The sequence below is a fragment of the Phocoena sinus genome, chromosome 6 (genome assembly GCF_008692025.1).
Source record: "Phocoena sinus isolate mPhoSin1 chromosome 6, mPhoSin1.pri, whole genome shotgun sequence".
NCBI lineage: Eukaryota > Metazoa > Chordata > Mammalia > Artiodactyla > Phocoenidae > Phocoena > Phocoena sinus.
The window spans coordinates 50,655,365-50,679,369 of NC_045768.1; the positions used below are offsets into that span (position 1 = coordinate 50,655,365).

A 24,005-nucleotide genomic window follows, 5' to 3' on the forward strand; every position below is an offset into this window, starting at 1 on the left:
AGCCGATGCAGAGGACACGGGTTCATGCCCTGGTCCGGGAGGATCCCACATGCCGCGGAGTGGCTGGGCCCGTGAGCCATGGCCACTGGGCCTGAGCATCCGGAGCCTGTGCTCCGCAATGGGAGAGGCCACAACAGTGAGAGGCCCACGTACAGCAAAAAAAAAAAAAAAGTCACCGTAGGGATTTTATCATTTACCTCAAATTCCCAGGCACTTCTCCAGCATAAGAGCAATGTCTGGCTGTGACCTTTTGTCAATGTACAAAGAATCAGATTAAAAGTTAAACAAATGTAGGCAGAAACCCTTGCAAATGGAATTCCCCAGGGAGTGATGCTAAAAAATTTTGGGTCTTATGCATATGAAATATTCCCTGTGTAGGGTGTGGGGGGTAGCCCTGTTTACTGGGAAACTGGTTCACTTCTTTATAGGAAAAGTCAAGTCATTAATACATTAGGGATTTCTGGGACTTTTTCTTTTTCTCAGAGTTCTCTTCCTGGCATTTAAAGCCTTCCAAGAGAGTGTGCACATCTCTTGCTGTTTCCCTCAGCAACTGCCCTAACATACCTGGTACCTCCTTTTTGTGCTTAGTAACCCAGAGCCCAGCACTTAAGAGTTTTCAGCACCTGTTTTGGTTCTTATTACAGTTGGCCCTCCATATGCAAGGATTCAACCAACTGTGGATCAAAAATATACAGCGGGGGAAAAAAATTCCAGAAAGTTCCAAAAAGCAAAACTTGAATTTGCCACACACCGGCAACTATTTACACAGCATTTACATTGTATTTACAACTATTTCTATAATATTTCCATTGTATCCGGTACTGTAAGTAACCTAGAGAGGATTTAAAGTGTACAGGAGGATGCCCTTAGGTTATAGGAAAATACTACACCATTTTATATAAAGGGTTTTGAGCATCCTTGGATTTTGGTATCCGAGGGGGGTCCCAGAACCATTCTCTCCCCCATCCCAGGAGACTGAGGGATGACTACTAGCTACTGTCTACTTAGCATCCACTAGCCAGGCACCCTATGTCATTTCACTCAGTCCTCGTCTTATGAGACGTGTTATTAGCCCCATTTTCTAGACTGGCTTACCCTGTAAGGTATCTGTTCAAAGGCAAACTTTTGTCCCAAAAAGAAACCCTGAACGGAGTGTGCACGGAACAAACCCACGCTTTGTTGCATTTCTGTATTGCAGCGTGTGTATCTGTATCGCATACTCCCTCCGTAAGCCGCAGGTATCCCAGCAGAGAGAGTTTGCAGAGTCTTAAAAAACATCTAAACTTTTCAGATCGAACAGACTCTTGACAGCAGAAGTTGAGTCCTGCTCATCTTGTACCCCACCTGCTCACAGCGGACCGGCACAAGTGGGTGCTCATTAAGTTATCAGCTGCGTGGTCCTGAAAAAGCTGCAGCAGCAACTCAGGGGGAAAACAATCTCCCTTCATCAATCTCTGGCAGCAGCTCTGAAAAAGCTCAAGAAACACCTCAAAAGCCACTGTTGCCTTACTAAAGCACCCTCCTTCTCTAGTCTCCCTAGAGAGGGGAAACTACAGCATCCTGTTCATGCTTCTAATTGGAATGCATCAGAGTCTTAATTATTTGCATTCTTCCCCAACAAGACAGTGTGGTAGAGGCACACTCTTAACATTTGTATTCCCCACACTGAAGTGAAGTTGTTCATGAAAATTTACTGAATAACCATATTTCATTCTCTCAGGCAAGATATTAAATGGCACTTTGCCACAAATGCAATCACTACTAGTAACTCCTCACTTAAAATGAAAATGGTCCACTTCCAAGGTTTGCATGTAGACTGTCTCTCCCAGGAATAATCCTGACACAGGTGGACCTGTTCTCCCAAGGTGACTGTCAGCGCACCCAGCACAGACCACCTAAAGATCTGAGGAAAAGGGCCTCTTCTCTGCTGCGATTCCCCTAGCTGAGGGAGGGAGGGAGGGAGGGAGGGAGGAGGGAGGGAGGGAGGGCAATTTCTAGGATGGGATGAGTCTACACTGGGAACTGCAGGGAAACCACAACCATTACTCAGGCCAGACAGCTGCCAAGGAAGCAGCACTGCCTAAGAACTGAAGCTAAAATAGAGGTGGGAGACTGTATTCCTTTCCATTACTAAGCCCTGGAGTATTCACTCCCAAGTTCATCCACATTTCAAGAATGTTAAAACCCTGCAGTCAAAACGCTGATTATTTATAACTTAAAATAAACTACTGTGTAAAGGAGAAACTTTACAAATGAAGACACAAAAGAAAAGGAACTGGTGACAGGTAAGATAATACCAGAGTACATATCTATTCCCTATTGCAAATAACTTTTACTTATATTGCAGAGGCAACTGATTAAAAGGGAAAGAGAGGATTCTGGTCTCCAGAGAGTTGTCAGTTTGTCTCACGCACACACGCCTGTAATTTTGCATCAAGTAGAGAGTGCGGTTTGAAACCGAGAAGGAAAACACAAAGGCATAGGGCAGGCGACACAACAGGAACAACGAGATGCCTCCGAAGTAGCACCGATCCAAGACAGCGTTCAAGACAGTCTTCCCTACTTCCGACTTAACCTGAAATCCAAGTGACTTTAGAGAACAGAGAAAAGGGTCCAGGAGCCCTGGAGGCCACGAGCCACCACCCCTGTCCGGTGAAACCTAGTCCCTGCCCTCAATCCCACCTCCGGATGGGAGAATCCCAGCCACCTAATGCGCATCTGGGAAGCCCACCACGCGCTCCCATGCCCCGTCCTCGCGACCCTTCTCCCAACCAAGCGGGACGCAAGAGGGCACTTACTTGGAGCCAACCTGACATCTCCCGCCGGGGTGGAAACCCGCGATCTCCTCGCACCGGCATCTTCAGGCGCGGGTTCCGCGTGGGCGCGCAGGTCCAGGACCCGGCTCCACCTCCTCCTTCTTCTCCTCTTGGACGGCAGGTCGGTCCTCCGACCCGCAGCCGGGTTTTAGCCAGGTGCCGGCCCGCGGGAACCCACCCCTTTGTCCCTCCCCCCTCGGCGCGGCGTCGGCCCGCCCCCGGCCCGAGGCAGCGCCTCAGCGCCCGCCGCCTGGCCCGGGAAACTCTCAAACGGGCCGCTACCACCCCCGCGCGACCCGGGGGAGGGTTCGCCGGCGCCGCACCCTCGAGGGGCCCGCAGAGGGCCGTGTCACGGGCGACTCCCGGCCGAGGACGAAGGAGGGCGGCAGCAGCAGGGGGATCCTGAGGACAGAGCGTCCCGCGGCCCCGACACCCAACCCCCCCCACCGGCGGACCTGATGGTTCGCTCCGGGGCGAGCTCTGCGAGCAGCAGGTCCGGCTCCGGGCGCCCGCCGGGGGAGCGCTGCAAGTTTGCGTGTAGTAGCGAGCCCTGGGCGGCCTGTTTGTCCACGGGTTCTTCCCTCAAAGTCGCGTGCGCATCCTGTACGAACCCTTTCTGGAGAGGTTTGCAGAAACCGAAAAGTTTTTTCTGTCCTGCCTAGAGGAGACACACACACACACACACACACACACACACACACACACACACACACACACACACACACACTGTACCCCTACGTTTAAAACACGACTTTTGAGAAAAATACACTCCAGGTTATCTCTTTGGCACATTTCCAATAACTCCAGTAAAGCGATTAAAACTCCTCTCCCATCACCAGCTTTTCAAAGGCTTTCTTTAAAAAAGTAGGTCACAAATGCTTATCAGGCAGGATTCATCGAATTCAACTCAGTACATTTATTCGTTTTAGAGTCCTTTATGTATAAAGAATTGTGCACGATAAATGTTTCCTTATTTTAAGAGCATGTAAATTATTTGGAGAATCAAAACAGGTACACTGATTAAAAATATAATGGTGGATTTGAAATCTTAAGGAAACCATGTTGTAAGAAAAAAGTATGGCCCATCCTGCTCTTAAGTTGAAAAGCGAAACTCGGCCTACACTCACAAGAAGGTAAAAGGTAAAAGGTCTGATCTGACCAGCTGACAAGATACAGATGCCGGGCTCTCTCCCTGAAAAGTTGCTTCACTTCCTGCCTAATCAAAACAAGTTTGGCAGTGTATGTGGAAAAACAAGTACAGCAGATGCCTCTCTGAAAGTGTGAGGCTTCTGGCCTCCTCTGGAATGGCTAAGTGCCTGCCTCTGAATAAAAAGCACTGTGAGTAACATTTCCCATTTTCCTTCAAGTCTCCAGAATTAGACGTTTTGGCTGTATTCCTGATGTAAGGTGTTACTCTCCTGATGAAAGAGCCATTTAAAAAAAATGTTTCCCAAATTAGGCGGTTCGGACAAATAATAACAATGGCAGCATTTGTGAACTGGTCACACCTTAGTGACATGAGCTTACACCACTAAGCATTTAAAGAGGAACAAAGGAACCCAGAATGTAGCAATTATATCTGCTGAATGATTTCCTTTTTCTCTCTAGAGTTCTACAGTCCAATATGATAACCACTTGCCACATGTGAGTATTGAATACATTTAAATTTAAATTAACTAAAATTAGGGCTTCCCTGGTGGTGCAGGGGTTAAGAATCCGCCTGCCAACGCAGGGGACATGGGTTTGAGCCCTGGTCTGGGAAGATCCCACGTGCCGCGGAGCAACTAAGCCCCGTGCGCCATAGCTACTGAGCCTGCGCTCTAGGGCCCGCGAGCCACAACTACTGAACCCGTGTGCCACAAATGCTGAGGCCCACCGCCTAGAGCCTGAGCTACACAACTAGAGAAGCTACTGCAATGAGAAGCCCGTGCACCGCAAGAAAGAGTAGCCCCCACTCGCCGCAAGTAGAGAAAGCCCGCGCACAGCAACGAAGACCCAATGCAACCAAAAATAAATAAATAAAATAGATAAATTTATTTTAAAAAATTAACTGAAATTAAAGGAAACAAAAAATTCAGTTTCTTAGTCACGTTAGTCACATTTCCAGTGCTCAGTCAGTAGCCACATGTGGCTAGTGGTTACATTGGACAGTGTAGATATAGAATATTTCCATCATTGCAGGCAGTTCTATTGCACCACACTACTCCAAATGATGACATACTTTTACAGTAGAAATACAAATATTTTGGCACAATACATAGTTCTGACTCAGATGTTGAAAAAAGTGATTCAATTGATACAGTAGCATTGCTGGTGGCAGTATAAATCAATACAACTCTTTGGAAAAACAAGTTATAGTAGTACATATTTTTCACATGTGGGCGTGCACATGTGAACCCCACTCCTAGAATTTTTTTCTCTGAAGACCTTCTATCCAACAAGTAATTACCAAACACCTTCTGTCAAGTCTGAACCCCCTCATAAAAGACTTAGGCTCTATCCTCAGAGTCAGTTTATTGTAGTAGACAATCAGTAAATTATAAGAAACCACGTGAGTGTTGACATTCCTGGCAGACTCAGGGTAGTCTGGGGGCTTTCAGGAGAGGTGTTCCTCACCAGACTAGGGGTATGGAGTTTAGGGAAGGCTTTCCAGAAATGAGGTAGCTTACACATTCTAAAGGACAGGTAGGAATGAGTTTGTGAGACAAAAAGAGGGGCAAGAACTTTCCAGACGAAGGCAATAAATAACAAGTAGAGAAACAAGGAAGGAAGACCATGGGCTTGCTCTTGAGGTGCCAGGAAGTAAGGCTGTCCAGACAAACAGGGGCAGTGTTCTACTGTGACACAATAGAAGAGGGATTAGACTGGCATTTTATGAAGATCACTCTGTCAGCTTCTTGGAAGATTGATGAGTTGGGTGGCAGTTGTGGGGAGGGGCATCAGTAAGAATGACAAGACCAGCAAAAAAAAAAGGATTTTTGTGGGAATGCAGGTGAGAGATGATGCAGCTATGAAGTTAGACAAAAGGAGCCACTTCAAGAGAAATTAAGGAAGTATAATCAGCAGACTGAGTGCCTGCCTGACCAGATGCGAGGTAAGGAAGAGGGAAGTAAGTCTACGGTGACTCTTAGGTTTCTGGCTTAACTAAGTCGATGACGGTGCCTTTTGCCAAAATAGGAAACACAGGAGTGGGAGCAGATGTTGAAAGGGGCTTGAGGAAGGATGGTGAATTCGATCAAGGACTGATTGGGTTTTGAGGACTACGCGTTCTCCAGGTGGAGATGCTCAAGTATCTACTATATGCCAGGTATTGATGAGTGTTTGCGTAGAGAGATTTGAGGTGGAGGAAGAGATTTGGAAATCGCCAGTGTATCAAGAAAGCTGAAGTCATGGGACATAAAGAGACTTTTCAGAGAAGTGATGAAGACTGAGGCAGAAGAAGAATAAGGATAGAACCCATCCCTGGGAATGCCAATATTGAAGCGGCAAGCTTAAGTCCTCAGAGTAGAGATAAAAGAGGAACTGCCAGAAGGGGAAGGAAAAAATCCTCTGGTGCAAGGTGTCCAAAAAGTCAAGAGAAAAATGAATTTCAAGAAGGGAAGAATAGCCAACGTGGAACTTCGAGGAGTTCAACTAAGATAACAACAGAAGACATTCACCAGGAAGAGGACCACTGCTCATCCTGGCCAGCGCTGTTTCAATGGCAAGATGGGACTGGAAGTTAGATGACAGAGGGTGACTGGGAGGTGGGACAGCACTTCATTGTATGCCTATTTATAATAACACAAGGTGGAAACCATCAATGTCCAAGGATGGAGGGCTATTAAATTACAGCAAATCAACTTAATTGGCATAGCAAGCCATCATTTAAAATTATATAAAGAAGTCTGGGACTTTCCTGGCAGTCCAGTGGTTAAGACTCCACGCTTTCATTACAAGGGGCACGGGTTTGATCCTTGGTTGGGGAACTAAGATCCCGCAAGCCATGCAGCGCAGCCAAAAAAAAAAAAAAAAAAGTATCTATCCTGATGGCAATAACCAAGAAATTACAAAAGAAAAGAATTGGAAACTATATGAGAACATGGTTTGATGAATGGATAGGATTGTGTGTATTTTTCTTTTTAAATTTTACTTATTGTTTGTGCAATAGATAATTTTTCAACACTTGTCATTATGTATTACAGTGTAAGATCCTTAAATTATAGTCAGAAGACCTCAAATAAATGTAATAAACTAAACACTTTTAATTAGATTTCCTCAAGAATGTTAAGATTTGGGGATACACACACACATGCACGCTTACATACACATTTACAACATGATTATAAAGTATGATTAAATGGGAGCAAAGGAACCTGACATGAAAAGTTCCAGGCTAACTGAGCAATTTAATTGGCCTGCACACTGGATGGCAGATTAGAATTATAAAGACACTCTTCTTCAATAAGTGTTTCTTTTTTTAAAAATTTTTTATTTTTTACATATGTTCCCATATCTCTTCCCTCTTGCGTCTCCCTCCCTCCCACCCTCCCTATCCCACCCCTCCAGGCGATCACAAAGCACCGAGCTGGTGAATAAGTGTTTCTTGAATGCCTAGCATGTACCCTGGGGTAGGTATACAGAAGATAAAGGCAACATAAAACAGGGGGCTTGCTCACAGCATGAAGAGAAAGACATGTAAACAAACGATGACAAGGCACAAGAAGTGCTCAAGTACATGTACTACTGAAGTGCTGACAGTTAAAACTCTGCCTGAGGAAAGGGCACTCTTCAGGAGACAAGGCCCGGCATCCCCTTAACTTTCCAAATCAAAGGACCATACCAATAACTGTGCATATTCACTTAAAGGACTCCTTCTTCCACAAGCAGCCACCCACAGCCCCTAAAAGAACATCCAGGAGAGAGGCATTCAAAGTTTTGCTCTGTCCCTCATGCCTTCACCTTTCGTTATTTAATGTTATCCTTGCTCACTTTCAAAGTTTGCTAACTCCACGTGCGTGCACCTAGGAATGGCCCTGTAAGCACACAGCGACAAGGTAGCCGTCCACAAGCCAGCAAGAAGGTCCTCACTGAGAACCAAGTCTGCCAGCACCTTGATCTTGGACTTCTCAGCCATCAGAACTGTGAGAAGTAAATGTCTGTTGTTTAAGCCACCCTTTCCGTGGTGTTCTGTTATAGCAGCCTGAGCTAAGGCAGCCTCCACGTCCTACATGAGTGGACCCTGCTGCGTTCTCCAAGCACAGCTCAGGCTGCAGACTCCCAACCTCACTTGCTGGAGCTACACTGGCCTTTCTTTGTAGTTGTTGCTCTTGAGACCCTGCCAAGCTCATTTCTGCCCCAGAGCCTTTGTTGGAGCTTCTCTGCCTGGACCACAGAGCCAGCTCCTGCTTAGATTTCTCTTTCCATCTAAAGTAGGAAGCATCCCTTGAGGTAGTTATCAGGAAGCAATGCCCTCAGGAGAAAGCCAAGTCTAAATTAAAGCAAGGAGGTGGAGTCCAGCTGAGTGTTTCATTTACTGTGAATCAAGGGTTTCAGAGAGCCCAGTGCAGGGGTATGAAAGGGGTTGGGGGGCGGTAGCAGGTTTGTTTAGGGGAAGTGAAGACCAGAGAGGAACAACAGCAGGAAGGGAGAACAGCCCAAGAAAGGGCCCCCTCTTTTTAAACATCATCATTATCACCACCATTGGTAACATGTTGGCATTGCTGCTATCATCACTACAATGAAAAGGGTTAGAGTAAGAGCAAAAAGGATGAACACATCAGGAATCAGACTTAATGGGGAGAGAAAGTTCTCAGTTCTAAATGTATGCTGCCTTCTATTCGCCTCTCCTCTCCCTGCCAGTGGCACAAACTCCAAACCCCAGCATCCCCCATACCCGCCCCGCCCTGTGTAAGAACTCGGCAATGGGTTCACCTGGCCACAAAGTTGTCAAAAGAATTAGCTGTGCAACTCAGAGTCAGCTGCATGGATTATACGTCTGAGGAGGCCCCAGACTGGCGTTACGGGGGGCAGTTCTGGCTGGAAGGAGGTGGCTGTGGTCTGGGCTGACCTAGGGGTGCAAGGCTGTCAATGGGCAGGCTTCTAGGAGACTTATGGGGCTGGTCTGTACTCAGCCTGATTAACAGGGAGTTGAGATAAAGCATAATCCAACTCCAAACCTGGAGATCCTAAAAGCACTTTCTGGGGTATGGTCTCATCTGGACAGACCCTGCTAGAGAGAGCACTCTGCCTGTGGGGGAACCTCCCCTCCTGGCAAGGTGCCCTGGGTCCTAGAGGCACTGTGCTCTGCGTTTTGATACATTTTTTTATTATTTCACTACTATTTACATTGCAGAGTATATAAAATCCACACTCTTCAGGGACAGGTGCCGCTTGTTAACCCTCCATTAAAAACAAAAAAACCAAAAAAAACCTGGATAGAAAGTAATTGATTAAATGCACATTGTGTGCCGCAAAATCTTTCAAACACTACTTTAACTGATTTAATGTAAATCCTCACATCGCCCCTGTATATTTGGCATTATTGCCCTACTTTAAGATGAGGAAACCAAACTTCCCGGAGGAAAACAGCTTGCCCAAGGTCATCACGGAGTAGATGGTGGGTAAGACTCCAGACCTACTGGACTCAAAGCCCATTCTCATCACTGCTCTCTGGCCCCTCGCCTCTACAGCAATAAAACAATTGCACACAGTTGGGGCAGAGGTAAGTCTTTGGTTGTTATTATTGTTGTTTTCCTTTTGGCTCCTTTTAACAGAACTTAAGAGGGGTTTTGCTGACACAACAACCGAACAAACAATGCTGAGGAATATTTGTGAAAATCTTCCTCTACAATATTAGAAAGGTAAATGCCGCAAATGTCATTTGACTCCAGCTAGTGAGCCAGGAATTAGAATTCTCAATTCAAATATGATTCTGGTGCTAAGAATTCCAGCGGTCCCTCTCCTAGAATAAGTTCCTTAAGAAAAACACTTTAATAAGGTAATCATTTTCCTTTTTAAGGAAAAATGCCCTCATCTCCCATGCAAGGGAGGGAATCCAAGGTGAGAGAGGCCCAGGGGACTGTCCACGTGATACACAAGTCCTCCAGGAAGACCGGAGGGGTCCCTGGCAACACCTGAATTTCTTTTAAAAGAATTATCAACAGAATCCTCTAGTCCTAAGATCTCAATACCCTGATAGACACAGATTGAAATTGTTGAAGTGTCTCCTTGACTGTCAAAGGATCCTAAGACCTGAAAGTGGCTTTAGAAAAAAGCTGCAAACAGACAGTTTTCCAGGGCAGCCACGCAAAACAGTGCAGGCCTCTTAAAACAAAGGAAGCTGGGCCTGGGAAAGGCACTTCCCAAGAGGCATTCGATAAAGCGTGAAACATGGCTCTAAAGCTTGAAACATGGCTCTAGCATTTGTTTCTATAAGAACAGCTTCCTAAATTTTCCTGATGATAAGAATCACCTGAGGCATCCCAGGTCCCTCCCTGAGATACTGATTCAGTGGATCTGAGAAGGGCCCTGGGGAAATTTACATTTTTAGCAGGTACCCACCAGGGTGAGTCTTATCATCAGGGAGGTTTAGGACATTCTGCTAAAGGGACTTGGTTACAATTCTCTGACCCAAGACAGGAAGGTTACCATTTTGAAGGGAGGTAAAACATTTCCAAGGTCAGAAAATAATTCTCTACTTGCAAAACGTCTTTGGTTTACAAACGAAAGGGTCTGATCTTATAATCCCCTTGGTATGCTGATTTGCATACGTATTTACATATACACATATGTTTGGATTTCAGTTATTTTTAAATAAATGATACTTGTTTATTTACACAAGCCATACAGCAGATCACACAAAAAACAGTAAAATGCAACTAAAGTGTCATCATCCAGAGCAAACTACTGTTAATAATTCGATGAGCGTCCTTCCAGGTACCTCCATGCACAGGTAAGCATGTAGATATCATACATAACGTTATATACCTGGGACTATACTAGACACGCTCTTTTGCTACCTGTTATTTCTACATAGGAATATCGTTTGACTAATTTTTTCATGGCAATATAGATCTATATTATCATTTTTCTAGCTGTATAATATTCCGTTTGTATGAATATACCATAATTTGCTGAATAAATAATTAAAAGTTCTTTTAAAAACTGGTATAGAGGACAAAGTAAAAATCAGATGGATGAAACTCTTAAGATTTTCCATAGACAATGAGAAAACAAGTAGTTTGTAAGACTCAGGCACAATTCATAAGATGTGTATAGTGTACAGGACTTCCCTGCTGGTCCAGTGGGTAAGACTCTGCGCTCCCAATGCAGGGGGCCCAGGTTTGATCCCTGGTCAGGGAAGTAGATCCCACATGCATGCCACAACTAAGAGTTCGCATGCTACAACTAAGAAGTCCGCATGCAACTAAGACATGGTGCAGCCTAAATAAATAAATATTTTTTTTAAAAAAAAGATGTTTATAGTGTACATAGTATGTTAGTAACGTGTAAGATATGTTAAAAAACAAAATTAATGGAGTGTTTTCTATGTTAAATATAGATGAAAAGAATGAAACAAATAAGAATGTTACTTATAAATAGAAGGGTTCTGATGGAAGGACAAAGTAAATCGTAAATATTCATATTGAATAAAATATTAATAAACGTAATAATATCTAATTTACAATTGTATTTATTTAGATATAATATAATGTAATAATACATTTTTATAACTATATTATTGTTAATAATAAATATTCCCTATCTAATAAAATATTAATGATACATAATAAAGCCCAGCTCATGTTGCCTCCATATTGACAGCTAAATCATCCCAAATTGATCACCCATTGGTGATACCCATTATGTCCAATTCTGGCCCCATGTATACTCTGTCCCAAAATGCAGACAAATTACTAGTGAGCTATAGCTATTGGCCAGGTGTACTTGCCCTGCGTCCCTCCGATGGAGCAAGCCTATGCTGGCTTCAGACACCTTTTATCTGCTAAGACCCCTTGTTCAACCACAGGTCTGGTCTTTGTGACCACGCCATCACTGGGGAAAGCTGACACCGCACAGAGACAGGACATATAAAGATTGCAAGCACAGGTTCCAGGGTATGGACCTTTCACCCTATTAATATCCTAACCTAACTATGTTAAAGTGTTTGAATCTTTTCCCCTTGCTTCTCACTGCATGTTTTCAAATTGAATAAATCGTGTGACTGCAACACCCCACTTTGGTGTCTGAGCCTTTCTGTCTCATAATCTCTGGGAGAGCTTGCCTGGCAGTGTCCTTGGAGGCTAAGACTGCATCAAGGTAATTTCCCACATTCCTAGAGTAATGGAGAGGAGCAAGCAACAGGGAATTCCTGTCCAGGGTATTTTGTCTAATCTCGCCCTACAATCACATTACCCCTAAATGAATCAAACTTTTGGCTGAACTGAAAATCACTGTCACCAACCACTGAACTAATGAAAACGTGAAGTACCAAAATCAGGGCTCCAGTGATGACACTCTTCCCAACCAGAAGCTAATTGCATTATTTTATTATAATGGGAATCATAAAATAAGCTTACTCCAGCCTTCCCCACACAGCCACAGCACCAGGAGCCCAATAAAGGCAGCACACACACACACAATGTAACTGCTGATTGAAAATTCAAGTGCATATCTCAGCCACGGAAGAGCCCTTGTCCATGAAAATTTTCTTAGGCAGTGCTGTGCTTAGCCTAGAGGGTACCTGAAGCCAGTTACTGGATCCCTGAGTGTCTGGAATAGGTGGAGGATGAAGTGCTGAAGAGAGAGGCAGGTGGTGGGGAGGAAAAAGGGTGATAAGTACAGAGATTCCTTTTAAGAAATGTGGCTGTGAAAAGTAAGAGAGAGGTGGGGCTCTGGGTTCACAAGCCCCTAGTCATCTTTGAATTCTTGGGTTCTGGGCTCTCTAAAACATGCAGGAGTATAATTAAATTTATGTTTCAGAACCTAGATGGACTATTACTCATCTATGTGCTATACTTAAAAGGTCCAGACATCTCAGATTCCAGTGATAGGCCAATGACCACCTCTCTGTCTTGCTGATTTCATAAGTGAACAATGCACTCTAATTTTTGTGTGGAAAACATGGTAGAATATAACTAACACATTCAAAATTAAACACTTCATATTTTTATTTTTCTTCCACTTCAATGGTACACCAGTTTCTCACAATGAAAGTTTGCTTAAATTCCAAAAATGACAAAGTCTTTCTATCTACATATTTGGAGCAATGCTCTTTCATTTTAAACACTTAGAGAAGAAAATACGGAATTATTCTTTGGGTACTGACAAAACTATTTGTCTGAAATCTCTGCAGCTAGACAATTAAGTTGCTTGAATCCCTGAATGCTGAAATAATTCCAAGAAAATGTATTTATAATACAAGTGCACGTTGCTTAAAACATTTAGGCTGGTTTGAGATGGAAATTAAGAATAGAACATCTCGTGTTTGTTTCCAGCTCAGCTGAGGGCCAGGAAGGAGGTGCACCAGCCACAAATGACAGGTGGAGCCCGACAACGTTGGAAGAGCCCTTGGGCTGAGTGGAGGTACTTCCTCCACTGAAGTCTTGAACCCCTCAAACTCATCGAAGAGGACAGGAATCAACTTCTTCCAAACTTCCATTAATGCGAGAAACAGGCTGAGGGAGATTTGGGCTGTGCCTGGGTTCCACAACCAGAGAGTGACTGAGACATCACTTCATCGACTTCTTCTGACTTTAAACCATTCTGCTCTCTCAAGTGTCAGGTGCCTGCCACAGTTCCTCAATCAGGTATTGAACTCGTGTCCCCTGCAGTGAAAGCACGGAGTCTTAACCACTGGACCAGGGAATTCCCCAGAATCTGCTTTTGACCAAGACTCCTCCCATCAACCAGGCAGGTGGCTGACAGTTTTTGTGCTTGAGCCAGGTGTCAGGCCTGAGCCTCTGAAGTGGGAGAGCCCAGTTCAGGACATTGGTCCACCAGAGACCTCCCAACCCCATGTAATATCAAGTGGTGAAAGCTCTCCCAGAGATCTCCATCTCAACGCTAAGACCCAGCTCCACTCAATGACCAGCAAGCTACAGTGCTGGACACCCTATGCCAAACAACTAGCAAGACAGGAACACAACCCCACTCATTAGCAGAGAGGCTGCCTAAAATCATAATAAGTTCACAGACACCCCAAAACACACCACCGGGTGTGGTCCTGCCCACCAGAAAGACAAGATCCAACCTCATCCACCAGAACACAGGCATCAGTACCCTCTACCAGGAAGCCTACACAACCCACTGAACCAATCCTACTCACTGAGGGCAGACACCAAAAACAACAGGAACTACGAAACTGCAGCCTGTGAAAAGGAGACCCCAAACACAGTAAGTAAAGCAAAATGAGAAGACAGAGAAATATACAGCATATGAAGGAGCAAGGTAAAAACCCACCAGACCAAACAAATGAAGAAGAAATAGGCAGTCTACCTGAAAATGAATTCAGAGCAATGATAGTAAAGATATCCAAAATCTTGGAAACAGAATGGAGAAAATATAAGAAATGTTTAACAAGGACTTAGAAGAACTAAAGAGGAAACAAACAGTGATGAACAACACAATAAAGGAAATTAAAAATTCTCTAGAAGGAATCAATAGCAGAATAACTGAGGCAGAAGAACGGATAAGTGACCTGGAAGATAAAATAGTGGAAATAACTAGCACAGAGCAGAATAAAGAAAAAAGAATGAAAAGAATTTAGGACAGTCTCACAGACCTCCGGGACAACGTTAAAGGCACCAACATTAGAATTATAGTGGTCCCAGAAGAAGAAGAGAAAAAGAAAGGGACTGAAAAAATATTTGAAGAGATTATAGTTGAAAACTTCCCTAATATGGTTAAGGAAATAGTCAATCAAGTCCAGGAAGCACAGAGAGTCCCATAGAGGATAAATCCAAGGAGAAACACACCAAGACACATATTAATCAAACTATCAAAAATTAAATACAAGGAAAACATATTAAAAGCAGCAAGGGAAAAACAACAAATAACATACAAGGGAATCCCCATAAGGTTAACAGCTGATCTTTCAGCAGAAACTCTGCAAGCCAGAAGGAAGTGAAAGGACATATTTAAAGTGATGAAAGAGAAAAACCTACAACTAAGATTACTCTACCCAGCAAGGATCTCATTCAGATTCGACGGAGAAATTAATACATTTACAGACAAGCAAAAGCTGAGAGAGTTCAGCACCACCAAACCAGCTCTACAACAAATGATTAAGGAACTTCTCTAGGCAGGAAGCGCAAGAGGAGGAAAAGACCTACAATAACAAACCCAAAACAATTAAGAAAAAGGTAATAGGAACACACATATCAATAACTACCTTAAATGGAAATGAATTAAATGCTTCAACCAAAACACAGACTGGCTGAATGGATACAAAAACAAGACTTGTATATATGCTCTCTACAAGAAACCCACTTCAGATCTAGGGACATGTACAGACTGAAAGTGAGGGGATGGAAAAAGATATTCCATGCAAATGGAAATCAAAAGAAAGCTGGAGTAGCAATTCTCATATCAGACAAAAGAGACTTTAAAACAAAGACTATTACAAGAGACAAAGAAGGACACTACATAATGATCAAGGGATCAATCCAAGAAGAAGATATAACAATTGTTAATATTTATGTACCCAACATAGGAGCACCTCAATACATAAAGCAAATACTAACAGCCATAAAAGGGGAAATGGACAGTAACACAATCATAGTGAAGGACTTTAACACCCCACTTTCACCAATGGACAGATCATCCAAAATGAAAATAAATAAGGAAACACAAGCTATAAATGATACATTAAACAAGATGGACTTAATTGATATTTATAGGACGTTCCATCCCAAAACAACAGAATACACGTTCTTCTCAAGTGCTCATGGAACATTCTCCAGGAAAGATCATATCTTGGGTCACAAATCAAGCCTTGGTAAATTTAAGAAAACTGAAATCATATCAAGTATCTTTTCTGACTGCAATGCTATCAGACTAGATATCAATTACAGGAAAAAATCTGTGAAAAATAAAAACACATGGAGGCTAAACAATACAATACTAAATAACCAAGAGATCACTGAAGAAATCCAAGAGGAAATAAAAAAATACCTAGAAACAAATGACAATGAAAACATGACAACCCAAAACCTATGGGATGCAGCAAAAGCAGTTCTAAGAGGGAAGTTTAAAGCAATATAATCCCACCTCAAGAAACAAGAAACATCTCAAATAAACAACCTAACCTTATACCTAAAGCAATTAGAGAAAGAAGGACAAAAAAACCCCACAAAGTTAGCAGAAGGAAAGAAATCATAAATATCAGATCAGAAATAAATGAAAAAGAAATGAAGGAAACAATAGCTAAGATCAATAAAACTAAAAGCTGGTTCTTTGAGAAGATAAAATTGATAAACCACTAGCCAGAATCATCAAGAAAAAAAGGGAGAAGACTCAAATCAATAGAATTAGAAATGAAAAAGGAGAAGTAACAACTGACACTGCAGAAATACAAAGGATCATAAGAGATTACTACAAGCAACTAAGGGCCAATAAAATGGACAATCTGGAAGAAATGGACAAATTCTTAGAAAAGCACAACCTCCAGAGACTGAACCAGGAAGAAATAGAAAATATAAACAGACCAATCACAAGCACTGAAGTTGAAACTGTGATTAAAAATCTTCCAACAAACAAAAGCCCAGGACCAGATGGCTTCACAGGCGAATTCTATCAAACATTTAGAGAAGAGCTAACACCTATCCTTCTCAAACTCTGCCAAAATATAGCAGAGGGAGGAACACTCCCAAACTTATTCTATGAGGCCATCATCACCCTGATACCAAAACCAGACAAAGATGTCACAAAAAAAACTACAGACCAATATCACTGATGAACACAGATGCAAAAATCCTCAACAAAACATTAACAAAAAAAATCCAACAGCACATTAAAAGGATCATACACCATGATCAAGTGGGGTTTATCCCAGGAATGCAAGGATTCTTCAATATACGCAAACCAATCAATGTGATACACCATATTAACAAATTGAAGAAGAAAAACCATATGATCAACTCAATACATGCAGAAAAAGCTTTTGACAAATTTATGATAAAAACTCTCCAGAAAGTAGGCATAAAGGGAACTTACCTCAACATAATAAAGGCCATATATGACAAACCCACAGCCAACATTGTTCTCAGTGGTGAAAAACTGACCATTTCCACTAAGATCAGGAACAAGAAAAGGTTGTCCACTCTCACCACTATTATTCAACATAGTTTTGGAAGTTTTAGCCACAGCAATCAGAGAAGAAAAAGAAATAAAAGGAATCCAAATTGGAAAAGAAGAAGTAAAGCTGTCACTGTTTGCAGATGACATGATAGTATACATAGAGAATCCTAAAGATGCCACTGGAAAACTACTAGAGCTAATCAATGGATTTTGTAAAGTAGCAGGATACAAAATTAATGCACAGAAATCTCTTGCATTCCTATACACTAATGATGAAAAATCTGAAAGAGAAATTAAGGAAACACTGCCATTTACCATTGCAACAAAAAGAATAAAATACCTAGGAATAAACCTACCTAAGGAGACAAGAGACCTATATGCAGAAAACTATAAGACACTGCTGAAAGAAATTAAAGATGATATCAACAGATGGAGAGATATACCATGTTCTTGGATTGGAAGAATCAACATCATGAAAATGACTATACTACCCAAAGCAATCTACAGATTCAATGCAATCCCTATCAAACTACCACTGGCATTTTTCACAGAACTAGAACAAAAAATTTCACAATTTGTATGGAAACACAAACGACCCTGAATAGCCAAAGCAATCTTGAGAAAGACAAACAGAGCTGGAGGGATCGGTTTCAATGACTTCAGACTATACTACAAAGCTACAGTAATCAAGACAGTATGGTACTGGCAAAGAAACAGAAATATAGATCATTGGAACAGGATAGAAAGCCCAGAGATAAACTCACACACATATGGTCACCTTATCTTTGATAAAGGAGGCAAGAATATACAATGGAGAAAAGACAGCCTCTTCAATAAGTGATGCTGGGAAAACTGGACAGCTATATGTAAAAGAATGAAATTAGAACACTTGTTAACACTATACACAAAAATAAACTCAAAATGTAAGGCCAGACACTATAAAACTCTTAGAGAAAAACAAAGGCAGAACACTCTATGACATAAATCACAGCAACATCCTTTTTGACCTACCGCTTAGAATAGTGAAAATAAAAATAAACAAATGGGACCTAATGAAGCTCAAAAGATTTTGCATGGCAAAGGAAACAATAAACAAGACGAAAAGACAACCCTCAGAATGGGAGAAAATTTTTGCAAACGAAGCAACTGACAAAGGATTAATCTCCAAAATATACAGGCAGCTCATGCAGCTCAATATCAAAAAAAACAAACAGCCCAATCCAAAAATGGGCAGAAGACCTAATAGACATTTCTCCAAAGAAGATATACAGATTGCCAACAAATACATGAAAGGATGCTCAACATCACTAATCATTAGAGAAATGCAAATCAAAACTACAATGAGGTATCACGTCACACTGGTCAGAATGGCCATCATCAAAAAATCTACAAGCAATAAATGCTGGAGAGCGTGTGGAGAAAAGGGAACCCTCTTGCACTGTTGATGGGAATGTAAATTGATACAACCACTATGGAGAACAGTTTGGAGGTTCCTTAAAAAACTAAAAATAGAACTACCATACGACCCAGCAATGCCACTGCTGGGCATATACCCTGAGAAAACCATAATTCAAAAGGAGTCATGTACCAAAATGTTCATTGCAGCTCTATTTACAATAGCCAGGCCATGGAAGCAACCTAAATTTCCATTGACAGATGAATGGATAAAGAAGATGTGGCACATATATACAACGGAATATTACTCAGCCATAAAAAGAAACGAAATTGAGTTATTTGTAGTGAGGTGGATGGACCTAGGGACTGTCATACAGAGTGAAGTAAGTCAGAAAGAGAAAAACAAATACCGTATGCTAACACACATATATGGAATCTAAAAAAAATGTGGTTCTAATCAACCTAGAGGCAGCACAGGAATAAAGACGCAGACGTAGAGAATGGATTTGAGGACACGGGGAGGGGGAAGGGTAAGCTGAGCCAAAGTGAGAGAGTGGCGTGGACATATATACACTACCAAATGTAAAACAGATAGCTAGTGGGAAGCAGCCACATAGCACAGGGAGATCAGCTCAGTGCTTTTTTACCACCTAGAGGGGTGGGATAGGGAAGGTGGGAGGCAGACGCAAGAGGGATGAGATATGGGGATATATGTTTATGTATAGGTGATTCACTTTGTTATACAGCAGAAACTAACACACCATTGTAAAGCAATTTTACACCAAGAAAGATGTTAAAAAAAAAAAAGGTGGGGTGTAATTACCTTCTTACAGAAAAAAAGAATAGAACATCTATACTCAGATAACCTGTGTATGTATAGGTATTTAACATTTTACTAGCAATGAATTTTAAATTTCACATACTCAATTTCTGACCACTCTCCTTAAACAGGCAATATAGAAAACTGTAATATAAGAGTATCTCATCCAGAAACTCAAGAACCAGAAACAAATAGCCTAGCGGCTTGGTATCCTAATCTCCACACCACTGTTTTTCCCAGTGAACCATGAGGAAACAGCAGAAAAAAAGGAAAAGCTAGTAAACAAATTGAAGCACTGGGTGAAAGAGCACCAGGTGAATCAGACCTGGGTTTCAACAAGCCCCAGTTCTGCTACTTCTTAGGTTTAAAGTATGACATTGCCACTATTCAACTGTTTCTGAGCTATAAAAATGGCAAGTTTACATGGTTGGACCCAATGGTTGTGTGATTTGGTCAGCTTATCTAAACCCTCTAAGCTTCCATTTCTGCATCTGTAAAACGGTGTAATGAGTTGTATTGTGTTTCCTCAAATTCACATGTTGAACTTCTAGCCCTCATTACCTCAGAATATGATATTATTTGGAGACAGGGTCTGTACAGAGGTGATCAAGTTGAAGTGAGGTCTTTACGGTGGGCCCTAATCAAGTATGACTGGTATCCTTATAAAAAGGTTAAATTTGGACACAGAGACAGACACACAGAGAGGGAAGACGACCTCCGACAAGCTAAGGAGAGAGGCCTGGAACAGATCCTTCCCTCATAACTCTCAGAAGGAACCAACCCTGCCAACAACTTGATTTCAGACCTCTAGCCTCCCAAACTGCGAGACAATACTTTCTGTTGTTTACACCACCCAGTCTGCGGTATTTTATTTTTACTGCAGTCCTAGGAAACTAATACAAATCAAGATTACAGTTGGACCTACACCTCATAGGGTGGGTATGAGAATTAAATGAAGACATGCAGGTAAAACACTCAGCGCAGTACCAAGTACACTGTAACAAGCACCCCAATAAACAAAAAGCTTCCACCTTTATTACTGTAGGTTGATACTTCACTTCCTATCAGAATTACAATGGAATTCTCACCACAAACAACTTTTCTTCTCACTCAGTTCAGCACCTCCAGGCCTCTGATGCACAGTCCGGCTCCCCGCGTTTCTTTTCCCCTCTTTGCCTACCTGGCCAACGACTTTCCCTCCTCAGGTTCCTCTCCAATATCACCTCCCCCAGGAGGCCTCCTGTCACATAATCACTGCCTCAGGCCTTCTGCTTACAGTACAGGGTGAGAGCAGCCCTTTTCACACAGCAATGTAATTAATGATCCCAAATTAGAGTCCCAGACGGACAAGCCTTTACATTCCTCTAAATCTTCCTCAGGCAGTGCTGTGTGGGGTGCTCATTAAATGTTTGTGGAAAGAAACCCTTCACCACAGGTAGGGAAACTGGCCACACACCACCTATAAACAAACCATGCTCTACAGCAGCTGTTGAAAGTACAGTCCAGGGACTTTCCTGGTGGTGCAGTGGTTAAGAATCCACCTGCCAATGCAGGGGACGGGGGTTCGATCCCTGGTCTGGGAAGATCCTACATGCCGTGGAGCAGCTAAGCCCGTGCACCACAACTACTGAGCCTGTGCTCTACAGCCCGTGAGCCACAACTACTGAAGCCCACATGCCTAGAGCCCATGCTCCGTAGCAAGAGAAGCCACCACAATGAGAAGCCTGCGCACCGCAACAAAGAGTAGCCCCCGCTTGCCGCAACCGGAGAAAGCCTGTGCGCAGCAATGAAGACCCAATGCAGCCATAAAATTAATTAAAAAAAAAAAAAAGTACTGTCCAAGTTAGTGGTTCTTAAAGCATGGTTGGGAAACCAGAAGTATGAGCCTGAATGGGAACTTGTTAGAAATGCAGATTCCTGGGCCACACCCCAGACTGACTGAAGCTGCAATTCTGGGTGGTGGACCCTGGAATCTGTGGTTTAACAAGCCCTCCAGGTGATTTTGATGCAGTTAAAGTTTGAGAGCTACTGTGATGAGTGTCTCCAATTCCATATGAAGAGCTTGGGCTGCTGGTGTGAGCTCCCCAGGTACCCCTACTGATGAGGTGCCCCCAGGGGAGAGGGCACTGCAGAGGGGCTCCCAGGGGCACAGAAGTTTTTAATTTTTACCTTCAACTCACTTTTCTATGCCCATATTATGGGATGAGCTGGTAATAACTCTAAAGTATCTAAATTACCTAACAGTGAGAATCCATATCTAGGAAGTGAGTCTCTGCCCAGACTCTTAGCATCCTTCCTGAGAGCAAAGACGCAAAGGTGATTTTGCCACTTCAGAAAAGTGAACACCAAAGCCCCTTAAAGTAGCAACAAACAAGTGCCAGGCAAATAGTGCTCTCCAGCGACTCCAAGATTGTAAAGGAGGACAGCCGCAGGTAGAAGCTGATGATCAGAAACCTCAGGTCAAGAGTGTGCTCTATAGGGACCCTCCTCCACCCATACCAGACATGGCTTATGGATCACAACATTTTTACTCAACAAACATGGACAGCATCTAGGAATCCTTAGCTCCAGGCAGCCACTATCAATCGATCGGAACTGGCCCTTGAGAAAAACCTGTTACTATCCTAGTTTAGGAATTAAGTCTTCAAGCTCTGTAAAGTTAGTATAGAAAACAGCTGCTACTATAGGAATCTCACTGAACTTAGGAATCAGAGGCTATGCAATCTTGGGGAAACCATTTAAAATCTTTGAATCTCAGTTTCCTTATTGCAAGAGGGAGCTGGCAATAGCTCCTCAGGAATGTTCTGAGGATAAACAAGATGGGTGAAAACACCTTGCCCAGTGCCTGGCAAATAAAATAAATGTTTGCTGGATTTGAAACTATAGCCATGTGGGGAAAAACCTCACCACCCAAGGTCACCTGAGGCTAATTTACCCAGAAACCCAAGCTTCAGTGTTTACACATGGAAGAGCTTTGGAATAAGACGCTGACTTGGGAAACCAAACTGATGTTGAAGGGAATGTGGTCACTAGTGTAGGGGAATCAGACCAGGGAGATATTTATCAGAAAGGGCTTGCCTGAGTCAGAAAGATCCTTCCCTCCAAAGACAATGCTGGCTCCAACCCCTCCTTTGCCATACTCCATGCCGCCCCTCTAAGTCATTTGACTAAAGCAACAGATCCTACCTAGAAATCTACTTTCAGGAAAACCACTTCCGGGGTCTGGGCAAGCATCTGTCTTATGTTTGGAACCTTTACGAGCTCCATAGAGAACATCTCATTAAACAAAATCCACTCCCAGCCCTGTCAGTTCAGTGGACACTAAGGACTTCCCCACGCAAGTGTCCCCATTTGGACAACTAGACTCCAAGAAAGGCCTCGGTTTGTGCCCAGTGCTTGCTGTATGTTAACTCATTCAGCTTCATGTTAACGCTCCCTTTTTTTTTTGGCTGCTCTGCACGGCTTGGGGGATCTTAGTTCCCTGACCAGGGATTGAACCCATGCCCTCAGCAGTGAAAGCGCAGCGTCCTACCCACTGGACCACCAGGGAATTCCCTAACACTCCCTTTTTACAGATCTGGGGCTCTCAGACATTAAGATGTGCCAAGATCACAGAGTCGGAAGGCAGGAACCCTAGGATTTGAACAGCTGCTATTCACACTCCACTAAACTCCAATGCTGACATGCAGTTGGAATCCACCCCAGCAGGGTCCTCGAGCTTAAACAGACAGGAATTATGAAACAAGCACACGGAAAAAATTCTAACCCCATTCCAGCCATCCATGGTCAGGCCTATAATCAGTGGTAAGTGTAACTAAGAACAAATACATCCCAGCATCTGTCAAAATAAAACTTAATACCTTGTAAATCCCATTTAATTCGTACTTAAAATTGAATCAGTAAATAGGTAATACTCACCTATTTTGCTAAAAGCCTGTACATAATTAATCTTCAGAAGCCAGTGTGACTGATGTCTTTTTTATTTTCAGCAAAGTGCTTACCACTGTTATATAATTCTGCTACCTCAAAGCTAATAGAACAAACGTGACCTACCAAAATGACCTATAACCCTAGACATCAAAATACCTTGCTAGGCATTTATTCTGAACTATGGGGCTTGGACTTACATGCTTTAGCAGGAAGCCCCTCAGTTGGCATTCGCCCAAAATTACCTATCAATTCAGATCATAAATGCGGGTAAGATCTTTCTGTTCTTTGGGAAATAGGCCATTACAATTAAATTTTCCTGGATATTAAACAGTTTCACTATCAGCAACATCGAAAATGGTGGCCTTGACTTCCAGGATGTGACATAGTTTACATCACACTTTTGGTGGAGGAAAGCCAGTAACTAGGCTGATGAGAGACAAAAAAAGCAAGTACCTGGTAAAGCAGGCTGTCAACCGGCACTAGTCTGTGTTTCCTGGAGCACTTGTGCCCGGAGGTGCAGCTGGGGTGCCAATCCCACTCACAGGGAGATGATAATAATGCGGTACTTCGCACCCTGAAAAAGACAGTGCTGTTAAAAACCCGGCACAGTCATGCCCAGCTTGGCAAGATCTTCGAAATGCACTGAAGTTCACATTCTGTACAACTTACCCATTTATAGTATGGCTTTTAATATATTCCCAGACTTGTGCAACCATAACCACAATCCATGTTAGAATATTTTCATTACTTCAAGAAAGAAACCC

The 24,005-nt window shown here is 42.8% G+C and overlaps 1 protein-coding gene across 4 annotated transcripts in view; it reads right to left on the bottom strand.

Moving 5' to 3' along the window:
- Positions 1 to 24,005, bottom strand: part of TJP2 (tight junction protein 2) — a 138,064-nt gene that overhangs the window by 80,889 nt on the left and 33,170 nt on the right. For 2 of the 4 annotated variants that reach the window (XM_032635389.1, XM_032635387.1), the window contains exons 1-2: positions 23,695 to 23,815; positions 2,799 to 3,432 (exon numbers count right to left, since the gene is read on the bottom strand). In XM_032635389.1, coding sequence (XP_032491280.1) covers positions 2,799 to 2,858 — 60 coding nt within the window. In that variant the 5' untranslated portion in view covers positions 2,859 to 3,432; positions 23,695 to 23,815. Of the gene's footprint in view, positions 1 to 2,798; positions 3,433 to 23,694; positions 23,816 to 24,005 lie in introns of those variants that run through there. The other 2 variants (XM_032635390.1, XM_032635388.1) reach the window with 1 other exon arrangement.